At 35.3% G+C, this 16,527-nt stretch overlaps 1 protein-coding gene across 2 annotated transcripts; it reads right to left on the bottom strand.

The window, feature by feature from the left end:
• Window positions 1-2,028: 2,028 nt before the first annotated feature.
• Window positions 2,029-16,321, bottom strand: SMPD2_7 (Sphingomyelin phosphodiesterase 2, neutral membrane (Neutral sphingomyelinase)). 2 transcript variants are annotated; one of them, XM_051212547.1, is made up of 3 exons: window positions 13,565-16,311; window positions 13,393-13,529; window positions 2,029-2,414 (listed from the first exon to the last, which is right to left on the bottom strand). In XM_051212547.1, the coding sequence occupies exons 2-3, from the start codon at window positions 13,497-13,499 to the stop codon at window positions 2,162-2,164; spliced, it is 360 nt and encodes a 119-aa protein (XP_051072735.1). In that variant the 5' UTR covers window positions 13,500-13,529; window positions 13,565-16,311; the 3' UTR covers window positions 2,029-2,161. The 2 variants fall into 2 exon arrangements, with proteins under 2 accessions (XP_051072735.1, XP_051072734.1); XM_051212548.1 differs by lacking the exon at window positions 13,393-13,529 and having other exon boundaries at window positions 15,810-16,321.
• Window positions 16,322-16,527: the final 206 nt, after the last annotated feature.

The raw sequence follows: 16,527 nt of genomic DNA, 5'->3' as shown, positions 1-16,527 counted from the left end.
TTTAATTTTCAAATGGAAAACAGATCCATAGCATTCTTCAGTAATGTTAATTTAACTTACAATATAAATATTACTATAATTGACTTATTTCTTATTATTGAATTATTTCGAAATGAATTGATATCAATAGAGAAAATATTGAAAATTACCAATATTGTTTTAATATCAGAAGGAGTTTTGTGGATATTATAGTAATTTTGATAGTTGAGAACATGAGTCAATGGTTAGGCGGTTGCGAGCGAGATTGATAGGTCCTGGGTTTAAATCTCATGAGGCGGTGGGATCGTGTATGCGCACTGCTGAGGATTTCCACAATAGGACGAAACGGTCGTCTAGTGTTTCCGATTTTTCATAGTGGTCTAGCTTCAAATGACTCATGATATCAACTATTAAAAATATTGTTTTAGTTCAGTATTACTCATCAGTTTATGTACTATGATAGTATTTTATCATGGATTGCTTGAAGAGTGTAACTCTGCCTGGGGCACCTCAGAAGCTACTGCCGGTCTCAAGCCCGGCTGAAGGAAGAGGGTTAGGCATGGGGTTAGCGATCCCATCCAGTAGGGAACTAACTCGCTAGAAAAACGCTAACCAGAAAAGCTTGAAAAGTGTAACATAGATAGTTTGATCCTGGTTTGTCTGTTGAATGAACACGTTTTTGTTGATTAGAACGTATTATATGGATGAATACTTGAATATGGTTTGAAACTGGTTAACAGATATATTCACTCTTAAAATGTTTACTGACGTATACATTGTCCGATTGGTTATATTTGATATAGACCAGGATATTCGATAATGTTTATTTGATATTTACTATTTCATCACCGTACATCTCAGTCCTAGGATATGATGACTATGTAACACTGTCAATTAGATTCAAGCTTATCAAAACTTGACTAGCGATCTTAGTTACTTTTAAATATGACAATCTATGGAAAAAAATAGGAGTGTTACATCATGGAACAATGTTATCAAAGACAATCGCTTGTGTTTTAAGTACTGAATATAACTTATGTAATAGTCTTGGATGCAATAAGAAACAAAAATCTATAGAAGACAATGCTTACTTTAAGAATATAGAAATGATTTTAAAACAATAAGAGAATAAATGACATTAACTGTTTGTAAAAGTAAAGACAATTGGGAAATGGTAAAATAAGGGAGTGAATATGAATCTTTTTTACACAGAGGCCAGGTTTCAACTGGTTAGTTGGGATAGCTTTAGCTTTTTTGAACCAGTTGTTTTACTCCATAGATATTCCTCAACAATGATTATCGAGGAGGTATGTGGCTAGAGTTCATCATATGTTTAGGGATCAAGCTGTTATCTGGCTTACGTTCACCTTTAGGAACCCACACATTAAAGAGCTTTAATACACATATCCACTTTCATTTAGGTTAACCACTATGACAGTCTGCATAACCCTCATTCTTTGATTGTAAAATTTATTAAATGTAATTTTATAATCCCATATAACATTTTGACAAATTCCCCATAGTGGAAAATAAACATTGTCGATACCAACACTTAGATTTGCGTGGTGTCCTGTTTTTCTCTTTTACCTTTAGTTATCCTAAGTAATAGTAAACACTCGATTAACACCTGAAGTGACCAATAAAAACTCAGAGTTGACTCGAGGTTGTTAGTACTTTTTGACACATTACTGGTTTAGCACATGGATAAAGTCATTAAAGTTGGTATCCTGATAAGCAATTTTGTCACGTGACATTCGACGGACCACAGAAAATAATATCACTGATAGAAATAACTGAGGAAGATAATTGAGATCCTTGAGTAAATGGTTTCATAACATTTAATTCAGTGTAATATGTTTTAAGAGATTAAAACTGATTAAATGATAAATTATTCTACAATAAAATAACGATCAGTTGAAAATGATTTCTGTCAATTCGGCATCAAGCTATACGTAGATTAACAACGTAAGAATAGAAGGACGTGGTTTTTTGTTTTCACATATAACCAAACCAGCGCATAACTTCGATTGCTTATTGAAAATTAAAATATAAACTGATAGAAATCTGTATTACCAAAAGTTTACATTATTGTATCAGCAAGTTGATTAGTAATGAAATCAATTCAGTTACAATAGAGTTAATATTAAAGAGTAAACACTAAAGAATATGAATATTTACTTAATTACGCCTGTTTTCCATCATGGAGAAGTATAGGCAGCCCACCAGCACTCTCCATCCAACTCTGTCCTGAGCAATGCTTTCCAGTTGTTTCCAGTTCTTGTTCATCCTTTTTCATATCTGCTTCTATTTCCGGACGTAGTGTGTTCTTTGGCCTACATCTTTTCCATTTCCCTTCAGAATTCCAAGTTAGGGTTTGCCTCGTGTTGCAGTTTGATGATTTCTTCAATGTATGTCCTATCCACTTCCAACAAAGACTATGATTAAAAAAGAATAGAAAGAAAATCGGAGAATCAAAAGTATTCAATAATAATAAATTAAAGTAGTATATTTGCATCACTTGATTCATGTTAACCTAAATTTCTGAATATTTGTGATGGTTATAATTGGAACCTTAAATATGTTCACCATTTTTGCTTCTTCGATAATAGCTCGTTTTGTATACACATCTCAAACTTTGATCATTGACCGATAAACTAGAACGCACATTCACCAAATGTGAATATTTTTCTATTTACCTGTCCAACTTTTTATTTGACATCACACAGAAGAACAAATGAATGTTTTCTCTAGATTACAGCCTACTTAATTCTATTCACAGTTGGACATTACACAAAACATAACATAAACTTTTCATAACATTCCCAATTACACGTAATCAGCATAAAACATGATGCGATTTCAAATGAATTTACATTAATGCAGTAGCTATCATTGGTGAATCTTGTGTGACAATTCAAAGCAGATTTCAGTTATTAGTTGAACGCTTGAAGAATGATGGAAATGTAGAGGGTAATTCTGGAGTCACACGGAGAATGAATGTGATAGAACTAATTGCATTAGGTTCTTATCCCACGTCACAATTTGAAAGGAAAATAAAATGTTGTTGTTGGTTTGACATATTCTATCGAAATCAACTACATTGAAGAAACGAGTAGTCAAGCTGATTTGATCTGTAGTAGCGTAGAAAAATTACTGTAGACCATTGTCTCCATTTATCTGTTAATCTCATAATCACTTTGATTCATATTAACCTGAATTTCCAACAATCTGTGATGATTACAATTTGAACATTGAATCTGGTCATAAATATTTACTGACGGAGATAAATACAAGTTAATTGCCGTTCTTGGAAACACTTTTGTTTATACGTAATTTGTGAAAAATCAAAATTTAATTGTCTAGGAAACATGAATTGTGTCGGAGTTTAGTAATATTTTGTGTTGGAAATACTAAACTGTTGAAAAAGGCAACAATATGATGTTAAATTACACAACCATCTTTATTATTCCATTATGTAATTGATTAGGTATACACCGGTCGGATGATAATATTGATTCTACTATTAGAACCATTAGAATGGAATGTTGTAATTAGAAAGAATAACCATTTTACAGACTTTTTTTTCAATAAAAAGAGCAATTCAATTCATTAAATACCCTAACACAACATAATTAATTAGAAATATCTTCATTTAAAATACTTGGTACTTAGTTATTCTTTCTCTCTCTCTCTCTCTGTCTTGTTGTTACTGAGAGTTAATGAGATTGACGATCGATAAAATCAGTTATACTGTAGAAGTCTAAGTATAAACATTCGGACATATATTTATTTTGAATAGTAACTAGGTAATGACATTGTAGTGAACGTGAACACAAACTGGGAACAAGTGAATGTATTTGAATACAACATAACAGAATCTGTTAGTAAATACTTCATTTGCAAAATATCAGTCGATCGTCTCAGACTTCATTGCTTCCTCGTTTTCACATCAGTTATTCTCTGATCTCATTCTCTTTTCTTTGATCTTCTTAACTTTCTGACTCCAGATATTTTACTTTCGATTGATGATACATACTACTCATATCTATCGACTTCAGTAGCACACACCTAAGTAAGACTAACAAATGGTGAGATAATAATCCTGAAGAAATACATGTACTATAAAGTTTAAAGCTATTTTTTCTCTTAATGAGTCCATAATTCTAACTGGGGATAATTTATTTTAATAAAGATTTACACCATTTAGTAAAATTGTTTAATCGATTGTTTCAATAGTTGAGGTCATGGGTCAATTGAAGCTAGACCACCATGGAAATCCTGCAAGCACCGAACGGCCGTTTCGTCCTATTGTGGGACTCCTTAGCCTCGCGAGACTCTAAGTTGGGCATTAACACCGTTGGATGCCGGCCAGCTCAGTCGTTTAGTGTTTAAGCGCTCGCGCTCGAGACTGGTAGGTCCTGAGTTCGAATCTCGCGAGGCGGGATCGTTGATGCGCACTGCTGAGGAGTCCCACAATAGGAGGAGAAAAACAGCCATCCAGTGCTTTCATGTTTTCCATGGTGATCTAGCTTGAATTGACTCGTGATCTCAACTATTGAAATTACTATAATATCCACAAAAATCCCTTCTGATATTAATCGATTATTTTTTTTAAATTAAATCAGTAATCTTTTAGTTTTATTAATTATAAAAATCAATAAAAAGTTAATTGAAATTTCTCATATATATCGATTTAAACTTTACTTATCTCATTATAAGTAAATATTTATTGGTGAATATTAACTCGAAAGAAATTTTTGTTGCCAACTGAATATAACTCGGAAACATATATTTAGTGTAACGTAATTCAGCAAAGAAAATTTTCTCTTTTTTTGTTGTTTTGGATTTCATTTACTTAAGCTAAAATAATGTTCTGTAATGAGATATAAATATATCAAACATTTTAAAAACTCGATTGATGATAGATTTTAATAGCTCTTAAGTAGTGTCGAGTTTTTGATGGAGTTTGTTCTCTGAGCTGGATAGTTTGGTCGTGGAGCTTTCATCGTTCTTCTGAACGAAATCATCAGCACAAGTGTCAGTTAGAAGTGTCGAATAGTAGTAGTAGTAGTGTCGGGTGTCGTAGTTTAATGGTGTAACCGTTCAATCTTCATCGTCGTTTTAAACAAACAGAAGTAAACACTTTGAAATTATTCTGTTATTTCTACAACTTAGATTCTTAATATACCGCGTATAACTTGAGCACTTGAACGCTAGAACCCTCCAAGTCGCAAATGAGAAGACGGAAGACAAGTGAAAGGAATGCTATTCCGAAATATTCTAAAAGTACTAAATCAAACTTTTCTGATGACCTTATTTGTAACTAAATATCTTCACAAACTATTGTTTTTATAAGTATTTGAACTAACTGCTCTATTCATGTGATCGAATAATATATCTCATATGGACTGATACATTAAACTTACATAGATATGTATATTGACTGAATATCGATTAAAATATCACCTGAAGAGGTCATGGGTACACAGGGTTTAACAACACTTCTGCCCAAAATCTCTTTTTATACAGCGATCCCAAACCCAGTAAAACCAGGCGTCAGGAATGATTGTGTGTAAACATACATTCGGATTAAAGAACTATGTATTTTATTTGATGGAATCCAAATTAACTGGTTGTCTTAGGAGATACCCATCATATGATACCTAAACGTTTTCTTGTACTTATGCTTGATCAAGTATCTCCAACTAGGGGTATGTACAGTAAAACTGATAGGTTCAGCGTCTATGTCAAAGATATACAGAGCTATTTATTTTGAAGATCTATTCAGCATTACAGACCATTTTGGAAATTCTTAGATTCTTCAATCCAGATATCTAATAATTTCTCAATTAAATCTATGTCCATTAATACACTGTGTCGTTCTACCATTTCTTTATGTTTTTGTATGCTCAGGATCAAGTAATTAAAGAAGTAATTTTGTGTCATTCAGTTTGCATTAAATAAAATGAAGTGACATTTAAAGTTCTTATAGAGATTTTTGTACAATTTTTGACATTATTAGCATAATCTGTTATCGATGAACACAATAACAACAATAATATATGACTGAGAATTTTTCAAAACAGGGATGCGATTTCCACCATGATCTGACATTACAAATTGTATGAGGCACTGAGTTATGATTCATTCAGTACATGGTGTACCAGCCATCCATGAGGGGTTGGTCAAGCCTCACTTAAGAATTACGATTGAAAACTGTTAGAACCCCATGGGTATTGGTGTGCGAGAGTCACATATGGTACTAGTATACGTTACACATACATCGGTAACATATAGGTATTAACTTATGCATCTTATGGCAAACACACATTCATACTCGCCCCTTTTGGAGGGTTGATGCTCACCACTCTCTTCACTCGTATTTGCTACATCTTACACGGTATATGCACACCAGAGGAACAGAAATGTACGTTTAGGCTCATAATACATCCAGGTACGTGAATGAACTTTTTTAATTTGAGCAGGCCTGTGTTTTCGTTCATGTAAAGGACAGACATGTTTTCATCATGCGGCAGACTGTCTAATCTAGCTCAGTCCAGTGGAGCCCCAGGCGTACCCTTCGGGTATAACTTACATACACAAACTACACAAGCCGAAGAGCATGCAGTTCATGTATATAAGCATTCACAAGCGGCAGCCCTTGACACCAGACAACAATGTTTTGTGATGGTGGAGAAGGTATGTAATACAGCTGGATGATTTGATCGTGAGTCCTTTGTTTTAAAATATGACCCAACCATCCAGTTCAGAGAACGAAATTTCATCAAAAACAATGTTTTATCTTCTAATTCATATGGATCTATGTTTATCCTCTTCTGAATACTTTCGAACTAGGGATACAAAGTTGTCCACTGCATCGTAATATTCAATACCCGATAAAAAATTACTTTGGAACTTAGAACAGTATTTCATTAGTGTTGATTAGCCTCCATGAAGGAGACTGTTCATTATTTGTTCTTCGGGAAACATGTCCATGGTGTATATCAACGTAAATATCATAACATGAGCAGCATGACTTTTATTTTTGATTTGCTCTTTCATTTGTGGCATTTAACATTGTTAGACAGACTTCAACTAGTCGAAGCGTAAGTTAAATAGAACTGACCTTTTGTTTAGTTAAAATCTTAGTAGATTAGTTCATATGTCTATTTGACGAGTGGCATATTTCCACAATTCCGATGTCACAAAACTAACCACTTTTTTGATACTACCGTAAGCTAAATGTTGTTTCACATTATGCTCTATTTAAAAAGGAGAGTAGCTTTTTTCCTCTGAGTATATTTTGTAGTATTGTTCGTTTAATTACGCATCAAGACTAATGTTTTTACTTTAATTGACTTTATTTCAGTTAAATTAGTCTCCAAGATTATCGTTTTTTCTAAAGTAAATTTATCATTTGTACTTTTTGAGTACAGATAGAAAAAAGGCATTGGTTTTTTTCCTTATTGAGTATATCATTTAGTATTGTTTGTATCTAAAGGTGTTAAGGTCTTTTTATATTTACTGAAGTCGGATTTTTTTATTTATGTTAGCTAGAGCAGCATACAAATCTCTGTCTTTTTTAAATGTCCAACGTCTATCACCTATAGGGCCTTAAAAGACACATTCTAGAGGTCAGTTTTCGTTGTTGTTCTTCCTGTGAGATCACTAAACAATTTTATGGTGCAGGTAAAACATCGTTGTGAAAGCCCTGTATGCTATTTCGCGGTCGATGATGGAATACAATGTGAAAACTTCAATAAGTGGTATCACTATATGTACACCGGACTCATATCGGCTGCATACAAATTGTGCTGCAAGTCACGATCACGTTGGCTGTGCTGTTCTATAAAGTCTCTGATGATTCTTGAGGCGACTGAGCTGCTGAACATAGCTACAAAATTGCCCTCAGATAAAAAAGGCAGCAGTAGATGAGCGAAATTCAGCCTTCGAGGAAACAGAGAGCGTTATCACGAGCCCAAATATGGATCTGAATGAGACCATCAAGATGGACCCTATTATAGGAGCGGATAACAAGCACACAGATGTAGTCATTGTTACATGGAAAAAGAAAAAGCACGCTGAGAATAAACAAATTACAGGCAGCACTAAGGTTTGTGAATCTATGGTTTCAATTCCGGATTCGCATATCAACGCAAAACAGACTATGGGGGAGTAAAGTCTGAGTGGTGTAGAGGATGTGATCAAGAGTCAAAATAAGGTAAATGATTGGCCTACAGTCACACCCAGAAAAAGAAAAGTAAGCAAACAGAGTAAGACCTCTGCATTTGATGCCAATTCGGAATCAGATTGCAGGGAAGATAAGATTTCAAGAATTAAAATTTCTGTGTTAAAACGGACCTAGCTGACAGGCCAGTCATTTTTCATAAGTTAAGAGAATCTTCCGATAAGGAACCGGAGGCTGGATTTGAGCACGACTTCGGTCACATTAAGTCCTTAATAAGCAAGCTACTCCCAGAAACAGTTTCAGTAGTTGGCGTCTGTAAGCTTTATAGAATATCACAGAAGGTGGATTCTGGAAGTACGCATAAAAGCCGCCTCTTAAAGGTTACCTTTGCTTCGGCTGAAGAAAGAAACCTGATACTGGAAAACTCGCGTAAAATGATTGGATCCGGAATATACGTCCGTGAGGATCTCAGCTTAGCTGATCGTATTAAGAGACGGTCGGCAGAAGTAGGAATAAATGAGCACCGCCGAAACGGTGAAAGAAATCTAGTACTTAAGAGTTTTCAAATTGTGAACGTTCGAAGAAAAACGATCCCCAAACCAATCTGAGTGGTAAGGGAAAGTTCTTCACAAAATTAAAGGTGTGCTACACAAACGCTCGCAGCCTACTAAATAAAATGGCGGAGCTCAAGTCAATGGTGGATAAAGGAAAACCGGATGTCATTGCTGTCCCAGAAACTTGGTTAGCGTCAGAAGTGTTTGATAATGAAATCCAGTTGACTGGTATTTTATCCAGTAGGGCTGATAGATTAAACAGTAGGGGATGTGGAGTTATCTAGCACACAAAAAGTACTTTAACCATACGAGCTTTTGAGACGGTGGCACACAACGCAGGGACATGTAAACTGGTGCGTTGCAGGCTGAAATGTAAACGGTAAGATATTGAATTAGTTGTAGTATACCGCAGTCCAGAATGTGTAGTAGATGACTTCCTCCTAAGCCAACTTAAGTCCTGGTGTAATAGGGGTAGAAGCCTTGAAGTAGGTGACCTTAATGCACCGTATATCAATCGGGTAAACTTAGAAATAGGGTCATCGACAACGTCATTTGATTGCAAACTGTTATAAACCTCCATTGCATTAGCTTTATTACAGGACATTAGGGACCCCATCAGATATTCTGAAGAAGTTCTTAGCCTCTCTTGGACATAGTCTTCACACGGTGATGATATCGACTGAATGACTTTTCGACCAAAAGGACCTGACTATTCTGATGGGAGGTCTCAACGCCAAGGTTGGAACGGACAACACTGGATATGAAGACATCATGGGATGACACGGACTGGGAGAAAGAAAAGAAAATGGTGAGAGATTTGCAAATCTATGTGCCTTCAATAAGCTGGTCATAGGCGGCACCATATTCCCACATAAACGCATTCACACAACCACATGGACTTCACCGGATCACACCACACGAAACCAAGTCGACCATATCTGCATCAACAAAACGTTCAGGAGGACTATAGAGGACGTGAGAACCAAGAGAGGAGCTGATATAGCATCAGATCATCACTTGCTGGTCGCCAAGATGAAATTGAAACTCAAGAAGCACTGGACAACGGGGCAGACAATATCACAAAAGTTCAGTACGGTCTTTCTTCAGGATACTAACAAACTCAACCAATTCAAGATAGTCCTCAGCAATAAGTTTCAGGCCTTTCATGATCTACTCAATGGAGAAGGAACTACTGTGGAGAGCAACTGGAAGGGGATCAAAGAAGCAATCACTTCAACATGTCATGAGGTCCTGTGTCACAAGAAGCACCATCACAAGGAATGGATCACTGTTGATACACTGGATAAGATTCAAGAAAGGAGGGACAAGAAAGCAGCAATCAATACCAGTCGAACAAGAGCAGAAAAAGCCAAGGCACAAGCTGAATACACAGAAGTAAACAAACAAGTGAAGCGGAGCATCCGAACCGACAAACGTAAATATGTGGAAGATTTAGCAACGACGGCGGAAATGGCTGCAAGAGAAGGAAACATGAGACAACTGTATGACACGACAAATAAACTGTCTGGAAATCGCCGCAAACCAGAACGACCAGTGAAAAGCAAGGAAGGCGATGTAATCACCAACATTGAAGAGCAACAAAACAGGTGGGTAGAACACTTCAAAGAACTCTTGAATCGACCAGCTCCACTGAACCCACCCAACATCGAAGCAGCACACACGGACCTCCCAATCAATGTTGGCCCACCAACAATTGAAGAAATCAGCATGGCCATCAGACAAATCAAGAGTGACAAAGCAGCAGGACCAGATAACATCCCAGCACAGGCACTAAAAGCAGACGTAGCGGTAACTGCAAGGATACTCCACATTCTCTTCAATAAGATTTGGGATGAGGAACAAGGACCAACAGACTGGAAAGAAGGACTTCTGACCAAAATTCCGAAGGAAGGAGATCTCAGCAACTGTGATAACTACAGGGGCATCACTCTTCTCTCAATACCAGGAAAAGTTTTCAACAGTGTATTGTTAAGCAAGATGAAGGACTGTGTAGACGCCCAACTTCGAGACCAACAGGCAGGATTCTGTAAGGGTAGATCGTGTACAGACCAAATCGCAACTCTACGGATCATTGTGGAACAATCAATTGAATGGAATTCATCACTCTACATCAACTTCATTGACTACGAAAAGGCATTTGATAGAGTGGACAGAACAACACTATGGAAGCTTCTTCGACACTACGGCGTGCCTCAGAAGATAGTCAATATCATACGGAATTCCTATGATGGATTAAACTGCAAAATTGTGCATGGAGGACAGTTGACAAACTCGTTCGAGGTAAAGACCGTTGTCAGGCAAGGTTGCTTACTCTCACTCTTTCTCTTTCTCCTGGCGATCGACTGGATCATGAAGACGTCAACATCTGAAGGGAAGCACGGGATACAATGGACATCTCGGATGCAGTTGGACGATCTAGACTTCGCAGATGATCTGGCCCTTCTATCCCAAACGCAACAACAGATGCAGGAAAAGACGAACAGCGTGGCAGCAGCCTCAGCAGCAGTAGGTCTCAATATACACAATGGGAAAAGCAGGATTCTCCGATACAACACAGAATGCACCAATCCAATCACGCTTGACGGAGAAGATTTGGAAGATGTAAAAACCTTTACGTATTTGGGCAGCATTATTGATGAACAGGGTGGATCTGATTCAGATGTGAAGGCGCGGATCGGCAAAACAAGAGCAGCATATTTACAACTGAGGAACATCTGGAATTCAAAGCAACTGTCTGTCAACCAACACCAAGGTCAGAATTTTCAATACAAATGTCAAGACAGTTCTACTGTATGGGGCAGAAACCTGGAGAACTACGAAAGCCATCATCCAGAAAATACAGGTGTTTATTAACAGTTGTCTACGCAAAATACTTCGGATCCGTTGGCCGGACACTATTAGCAACAACGTACTGTGGGAGAGAACAAACCAGATCCCAGCGGAGTAAGAAATCAGGAAGAAGCGCTGGAAGTGGATAGGACACACATTGACGAAAGCACCGAACTGCGTCACAAGACAAGCCCTCACATGGAATCCTCAAGGCTAAACAAAGGAAAAGAGGAAGACCAAAGAACACATTACGCCGAGAAATGGAAATAGACATGAGAGAAATGAACAAGAATTGGATGGAACTAGAAAAGAAGGCGCAGGACAGAGTGGGTTGGAGAATGCTGGTCAGCGGCCTATGCTCCATTGGGAGTAACAGGCGTAAGTAAGTAAATAACTTTTCTACCACCTCTAGGGAGAAGCGATCATGCACTCAACTTATTCAAGTTCATGGCTGAGATGGCCTGTCCAATAGTTGCGCCAGCCCGTTCTAATATATATATATATATATATATATATATATATATATATATATATATATATATATATATATATATATATAATCAGTGAGAAATAACTTGGCCAGATGTGAAAATGATAATGACCTTAAAAATGTTACACTACAACACAGTTGTATGGATTAAATATCATTACAAATCGTGTAAATTGTATAGTTTTCCACACTCCTATCCTAATGTATTCTAACACCATAAAAATTAAGGTAATTAACATAAATGTATACTTCACAAGTATGAGATAATCTGATATTTTATGCCTATGCCAGATATGTATAAACGAAAACAAAGGATAAACAATTGTCTAGTTGAAGTTCAAATATATTTTTGTAGGAGAAGTTGTTAAGAAAACAAACGTAATTTAGTGACGAATAATATATTTCTCAGCCAAGTAAGTTCATTTAATGATTTTAGAAATTATATGCATACATTAGACTATTAATTAATTATAAGTTCAAAATTGATTAGACATATAAAACTACATTTATTGTTATAAGCAAAGACGGATAGTGGCTAACCGTGGAATCCAATACGCACATTTCGTCCTATTTATGACTCTGGATGTACTTGCACCTAAGAGTTGATGTCCACTCTGGGACTCGAACCCAGTACCATTCTCTTCAAACGCCACCGTGTTAACCATCTAGCTACTGAGTCCTAATGGCCACCTGCTTGTGCAATGGGGTGAAGTTTAAATTCACTTGTTACTGTTCAATTGAATCTTCCCATTGTTGTTTAGGACTGCAATTGATCAGTCTCTTATTGGCATATGTGCACACTATGTGTATTGCCTCGATATTGCCTTAATTCACAAGCATTATAAGCAAAGATGGATAGTGTGAAAATTCAAGTGAACAATACCAAGTGATATTTATCATTATTTATTGTTCTGGATGTCTTTTAATTAATGGCTCATGAGTAAAGTAATCTTCAACACATTTTTTTCCGTATATTGATAAACCACTCTTGTTACGTTTCAATGAGTAGCAGGTGGAAGTTATTCCGCAATCATAGCAAATAATTAGATCAGTAGCAGTAATCAATGCTTAGTTCAATTCATAACCCTGACAAACCAGTTTTATTCCAAATCACTACAGTAGGATTGTTTTGAAGTATAATGAACACGTTTGGAATTATTAAAATTTTAAGAATAATGTACAAAGATACAACGTGGTCATCTTAAGAAAGAACTATTAATGCCAACTCTTAAATGAAATGATATTAGAAGACAAACTGATTGTTGAACAGAATCGATTTTTCGTAATAGAGCAGTACACTTATGCACAAAATATGACACATTAATACTTACTTACTTACGCCTGTTACTCCTCGTCGAGAAGCATAGGCCGCCCACCAGCACTCTCCATCCAACCCTGTCCTGGGCAATCCTTTCCAGCTGTTATTCATCCTTTTCATATCTGCTTTAGACAAATTAATAGAGATCACCTAAAACATAAGTAATTATCCGCTTCGTCTCTAACTTCATTTTTCAATTCTGACTCTTTTTCGCTCTTTCTGATGTTACCACTAATTCACTTCCTTTGTTTTTCATCCGGTTAATTTCATAAATGTTGATTAAGCAGCTTATGACATCAAGCCCGGCTAATTATCGCATGATTTATTCGTTAATCGATATACGACTTATACAATCTTAGTAATGTGCCAAACCAATGACTTCCAACCGGTATGAGCAAACTAGTGTCCTTATTGGTCCTTTGTCCTTCTAGCCCTGCCAGTTGAGTCCAGAACACCAATAACAGCTTTCACTATGCGAATCATTTATTTCAAAAACTTGGTTTATATACAAGACAAACAGAGCACATTACACCATGAAATAGGAAATAATATTTGTACAAGATCAAGCCAAAAAGTGGCTGTGAACGTGGGAGACAGTAATTGTGAAACTGAACATAATTTAAGAATAGTATATCGTATCATAATAGTCTATAAGTGAAAATGAAGCTCATAATAAGAGGAATATAGATATATATCATCTAATTACTGAATAGTTATACCATAAGAATATATAGATAATATTAGTCCATTAATAGTTCACAAAAGTTACCCGTAACTTAGTCTTTACTAGGATATAACACCACTCCTCTCTTGATACTAATCATTCATCCTTACTTATTATCTTATCTGTACTCAGTTAACCGATTTTGTTTTAAAAGGTTACACAATAACAACATTAATATCTCATTTCTAAGAACTTGGGGTGGTACATATTTGTTCCGGATTGTACGCTGAATGTAACTGGCCATATGTATAAACTCGATTCATTGTGAATACCCAGAACCGATTTGTTGTATTCTTATTTTGTTTAACCCTATAAACCATGATGAGCTGATGAAAGTTAGGTGCGAATGAAATATCTTCTACTAAGTACAAGATTTGAGAGAGATGGGAAAGAAGCAAAAAGAGGACATCACATATATCGAATCCTTCGTTTCGGTAAGAAACATTTTTCATTTTTGAGACGCTGTCATAATGTTTCATGACAGTATTAAATCATCTATGATATACTTTGTTTATGGAGAGAGATTTATATCATAAAGACAAATGTAAACAAAAGAGCATGAATGAATCTAATTATTTGGATAAGGTAAGTTCTTGGTATACGGATGATATGAATGTATTCACTCAAATAAAACAACGTAGGCATACTACATAGCCCATAAATAAAAGTTTCTATTATTCGAAATCTGTCTGAGTGGACCAGCTTTTAAATTACGCGGCTCTCATTGACTAAATTGCGTCTACATAAACCACTTTATCTACCTCATTTTGGATAGCATTATTAAACTACAAAATGAAAATGTGACTGGAGGTTAGTTGTATGTGTCGGGACTTGGTTACCAAATTACAATGAGTGGCTTAGATTAGTCTAGTGGATTAATTTAACCAATTTGATTATTATCAAAATAGGGTATCATGGTAACACAATACTGTAAATGGACTGACATTAATTATGTACACAAATGGATGTCGGTTCAGTAATCTGTGGGTTAGGCGATCGTGTACCAGACTGAAAGTCCTGAGTTTGAATCTCTATAGCGAGGTCGCAGACGTGGACTGGTGAGGAGGCTCATACTAGGACGGAACAGCTACCGATTGCTTCCTGATTTTTAATAGTGGCCAGTTTATGATTTAAAGCTTTGTCAAGCTAACTGTTAGTAAAGATAAATAGTTCTGGTTAAAAACCTATGTTAATTCAAATAAATGGTAGTATTCAGATTCTTTTTGAAATTCACATGTTATTTGACAAGCTTTAAACATGAACGACAGTATTGTGTCGAGATTAAGTATATCATTAGTTAACTACTTCGCACTAAATCACATAAAGAAGATTTTAAGCTAGTAGTGAGAAAAGTAGCTGTGCAACAGCAAATAGCAAAGGTTTTGATCTTTAATGGGTTGTTTTTTTTATATCGTTCATATCAGTCGATCACTAAAACAGAATGGATTATATAATGAAAAGTCAGATATAACAGTATTTATATTGTAAGTAAAATACTAGCATTATAATATAAAAGAATATATAAATACATAGCTTAATGGGGGTGGGATGGGGTGGGGAATAAAGTATAAACTAGAACCAGGTAGTTGTTATGAAAAAAAACACAACAACAACAACAATGTTAGCAATAAGTTTAAACATGAAGCTTTAAAACTTAACAAAGAATTAATGGAATGTAATATCAACATACAAACAGAATAACTTACATAGAATTATTCATCCATTCAATGAACTATTGGTTCAGAATGATGATTTCTATGAATACAAGAAGAGAATAATAAATTAAGTAAAGCAACTTGTATTGCAAATACAATACCAATTGTACATATTAAACGAGAAAATTGACGATCTATTTGTAATGAATAAATAAGAATAGCTAAAAGTATATTCATTAAACCACATATTAATATAATGAAACGAATTGTAGAATATGAAGCATTTGAATCAAGTGATTCAGAACAGATAGTTATTAAATCAAGTATAAATGCAATAGTTAAAAGTACTATACCAAGAAAAAGAATAATATTAATAATATTGAAGTGGTTTGATAATTTCTTAAACATGATGTAAATAATCCGCCACAATTCCAATGATTTATTATTAAAGCTAAACTAATGAATAGAATACTGAATGGTTGAAGAATTAAAGATAATGTCTTTGTCATTTGTATTAAATAATAATCATGTACAACATCATATATAATACATGTTCTCTGATTGACATGTCTCTTAATATTATATACATATATATATATAATCGATTAATAGGTGTTTGAATGATTGGGTCAATAATTTGATTTGAATTATGATTGGTTCATTCTTGTGAAATAACCTTGGGTTATGTTTACCTTTCGTCAAAAATGTTTTCAGATATTCTAATTGGTTGTTTTATTTGCTTGTCAATTTATAATGATGGGAAATAGTA

The sequence above is a fragment of the Schistosoma haematobium genome, chromosome ZW (genome assembly GCF_000699445.3).
Source record: "Schistosoma haematobium chromosome ZW, whole genome shotgun sequence".
In the NCBI taxonomy this organism is placed as follows: Eukaryota; Metazoa; Platyhelminthes; class Trematoda; order Strigeidida; family Schistosomatidae; genus Schistosoma; species Schistosoma haematobium.
The sequence above is the reverse complement of the archived record's forward strand: the minus strand, read 5'-3'. Positions and strand labels throughout refer to the sequence as shown.

Coding starts and splice junctions, on each gene's coding strand:
- SMPD2_7 (XM_051212547.1), bottom strand. CDS start 13,499: ATGAAAAGGATGAATAACAGCTGGAAAGGATTGCCCAGGACAGGGTTG. Junction 2,415..13,392: donor GGAGTAACAGGCGTAAGTAA/GTAAGTATTAAT, acceptor TTTTAATCATAG/TCTTTGTTGGAAGTGGATAG.